The sequence below is a fragment of the Castanea sativa genome, chromosome 6, assembly GCF_040712315.1.
Source record: "Castanea sativa cultivar Marrone di Chiusa Pesio chromosome 6, ASM4071231v1".
Taxonomy (NCBI): domain Eukaryota; kingdom Viridiplantae; phylum Streptophyta; class Magnoliopsida; order Fagales; family Fagaceae; genus Castanea; species Castanea sativa.
Genome location: NC_134018.1, coordinates 10,147,341 through 10,150,476, shown reverse-complemented (window position 1 = coordinate 10,150,476; position 3,136 = coordinate 10,147,341). Strand labels below are relative to the sequence as shown.

Genomic DNA, 3,136 nt, shown 5'->3' with positions numbered 1-3,136 from the left:
TATTTCGGATACCGGTCAATACCGGTGTATCGTTTCGGATTTATCGCTATTTTATATATTTAATATATATATATATATATATATATATATATATATATATATATATATATATATATATATACATACACACACATACACACAAAATCTCTATTTGCCATAAAACATTACCTCAAAAATCTATGTTTACAATAAAACATTACTTTAATTGTTCATTGCATACAAACTTACAAAGAAAAAAAAAACACAATATAAAAAACAAAAAACTTAATTGTTCATTGCTTACAAAGAAAATAAATAATACAAATAATTAAGTTAACACAAATTTAATACAAATTACATAAGATCATCTACTCCCATCCATCAAAAGGATCTACATCAGGACCATAATATACATGAGTATTAGCATTTGTCAACACAACATCATCATCACCATCATCCTCATCAAGAACAACAACATCATCATCATCATTATCATTATCTTCCAAATTCATTGTTGCTAATGGCTCTTCAATGCTAGCCCAATTTACATCTTCCTCAGTTAGTAACAAAAATTCAGAATCTTCAGCTACCCAATCATCCATCAAATCAATATTATCAAGGCTTATTGGATCCAAGTAATCCTTTGTCCTTCTAATGTTCCTACCAAAATCAATATCATACATTAATGACATTTTCTAATCATTCAAAATAAAATTTAAATATATTTAAAAACATACCTTTCTCGTAACAATAAATTATAACGAACAAATACTAAGTCATTCAAACGTTTATGCTCAAGCCTATTTCTCCTCTTGAAATGGATAAACTCAAATGTGCTCCAAGCTCTTTCACAACCAGTTGCACTACAACATTGACTTAGCACTCGAATTGCAAACTTTTGTAATTCTGGAGTGTCATTTCCAAATTGCTCCCACCAAGCAACTTCCAAAAATACAAGAAAGTATTAATTTAGTACAAAGCAAATTCCAAACTTTCAAATGAAATATATATATATATATATATATATATATATATATATATATATATATATATATATATATATATATATAGTATACCTAGATTTAGTTTTTCACGTTGACGGATTGCCATAGGCATTCCAAAGTCACCTAAAGCCTTTTTGTATGCTTCAATTTGAGAACTAAGAGTATCTTGCTCATCAGGATCAGGAACCAACCTTGTAATGGTACTAAGTAGGCCTTTTGTAATTTCTTTTTGCTTCTTAAACGAAGGCCTAAAGAAAATTCCAGGGTTAAGATAACAACCTGCTGCATGTAATGGACTATGGAGTTGTTTATCCCACCTAGCATCAATTACACTAGTAAATGGTATATATGTAGAAATTTTATTCTTCAACCTTGCTTTTATATTCTCCTTTGCTTTATCCATTGCCTCATACAAGTATCCTATTGATGGTTTTTCATCCCCATCTACAAGATGAAGTACTCTAACCAAAGGCTCACTAATCTTCACTATTTGTTGACATTGTAACCAAAACTCTTTATCTTCCAAAACAAGTGCAGCCACCTCCTTTCCCATGACATCTCTAACATATCGAGATTCAACCCATTGATCACAAGTAAACATTTGCCTAAGTTCTTTCTTGAACTTACTCAAGCATTGAAGACTTAAAAACTCAGTTGCAAACCTTGTGATCGCTGGACGAACCAAATCCCTACCATTAGTGAAGTCACTTCTCATCAAAGATAAAACCTTGCCATGGTTGTATATGAATTTGGTAATCTTTTTAGCCTTTTGAATAGTTTCTTGAATGATAGGAAAGTATCTCCTATCTGAAAAATTCTCCAACATTAAATCAATGCAATGGGCTGCGCAAGGAGACCAATAGAATGACCCATATTTCTGCATTAACTTCTTTCCTGCAGACTTGTAAGCAGAATCATTATCTGTAACGAACTGCACAATGTTCTCAACCCCAACTTCTTGAACAACTTTATCAAACAACTTAAACAATGTATTTGCATCCCTTGTTAGGCTTGACACATCAAGGGATTTAAGAAACATAGTACCTCTTGGACAATACACTAAAAAATTAATGATTGGAGTGTTCCTTTGATTTGTCCACCCATCTGACATTATTGAACATCCATAAACTTTCCAATCATTTTTCACATCTAAGAGATAATCATTCATTTCACCCACATGTTTTTGTAATAAAGGACCCCTCAAGTCATGATAAGAAGGTCCCTTAAAACCAGGCCCAATAGCTACTATACTATCTATAGCTTCTTGATAATACACAGAGCGGGCTGCATGGAAAGGTATATTAGCATGGTACCACCACCTTGCAAAATTCATTCTTGCCTTCTCAACCATTTGCTTTGAGGCCAAAGAAGACTTTATGGATGGTTGAGAACCAGGAATTGTTCTTGGAGCAAAAAAGGATTTAATGTTGGACCTTTCTCCAACTTTTTATTTCCCTTTGGTGTTATAGTTACTAACTGATGAATGACTCTTTGAACCCCCTCTCTCATTATCATTATTACCTTCATCATGATCATTATCATCATCCTCCTCCTCCTCTAAATCATAAGGATTTGCAATTTGTTTACTAATTCTTCTTTTTTTCTTTTTACTTTTCTTTAAATCTTCAAGCAACTGTTTCATTTGCCATTTTACATCTTCAGATACTTTTTTACATGCTTCAACATCACCCTTAATCCCAGCTAAATGATGCTTGAGCCTAGTAATTCCTCCCCCCCTTATCATTTTAGAACAAAAAATACATTGAGTGTTATTCCTCGCATCCGGCACAGCACGGCCATAAGCCCATGCTGGATCCTCGGATCTTACAACCGGGCCAGACGCTACACTTGATTGATTTTCAGTCATAATTTACACTGCATATATACCATCAATTATTTGTTAATAATTCTAAGTTATCTTTTTATTAATAATAATACTAAGTTGTAAATTATTATTACTATCCCAATATCTCAAGCTAACCAAAATCAAGAATGAAATAACAATTCATGAACACAGCAACCCAATTCATGAACACAGTAAACAATTTGTTATTTATCACAGTAACCCAATTCATGAACACAGTAAACAATTTGTTATTTATCACAGTAACCCAATTCACAGTAAATAACAAACATTATCAGAATCTCTATTC

At 32.3% G+C, this 3,136-nt stretch overlaps 1 protein-coding gene across 1 annotated transcript; it reads right to left on the bottom strand.

The window, feature by feature from the left end:
• Positions 1 to 347: 347 nt before the first annotated feature.
• Positions 348 to 2,850, bottom strand: LOC142639412 (uncharacterized). The gene is made up of 5 exons (XM_075813599.1): positions 2,505 to 2,850; positions 1,056 to 2,267; positions 717 to 921; positions 528 to 639; positions 348 to 437 (listed from the first exon to the last, which is right to left on the bottom strand). Exons 1-5 carry the CDS (start codon positions 2,848 to 2,850, stop codon positions 348 to 350), a joined length of 1,965 nt encoding a protein of 654 aa, XP_075669714.1.
• Between the last annotated feature and the right edge of the window lie 286 nt (positions 2,851 to 3,136).

What these genes read in the sequence shown, in the direction of transcription:
- LOC142639412 (XM_075813599.1), bottom strand. Translation starts at nt 2,850, where the DNA reads ATGACTGAAAATCAATCAAGTGTAGCGTCTGGCCCGGTTGTAAGATCC. An exon ending in ACGTGAAAAACTAAATCTAG is followed by an intron (nt 922 to 1,055) that starts GTATACTATATA and finishes TATTTTTGGAAG; the next exon opens with TTGCTTGGTGGGAGCAATTT. An exon ending in AATTTATTGTTACGAGAAAG is followed by an intron (nt 640 to 716) that starts GTATGTTTTTAA and finishes TGATTTTGGTAG; the next exon opens with GAACATTAGAAGGACAAAGG.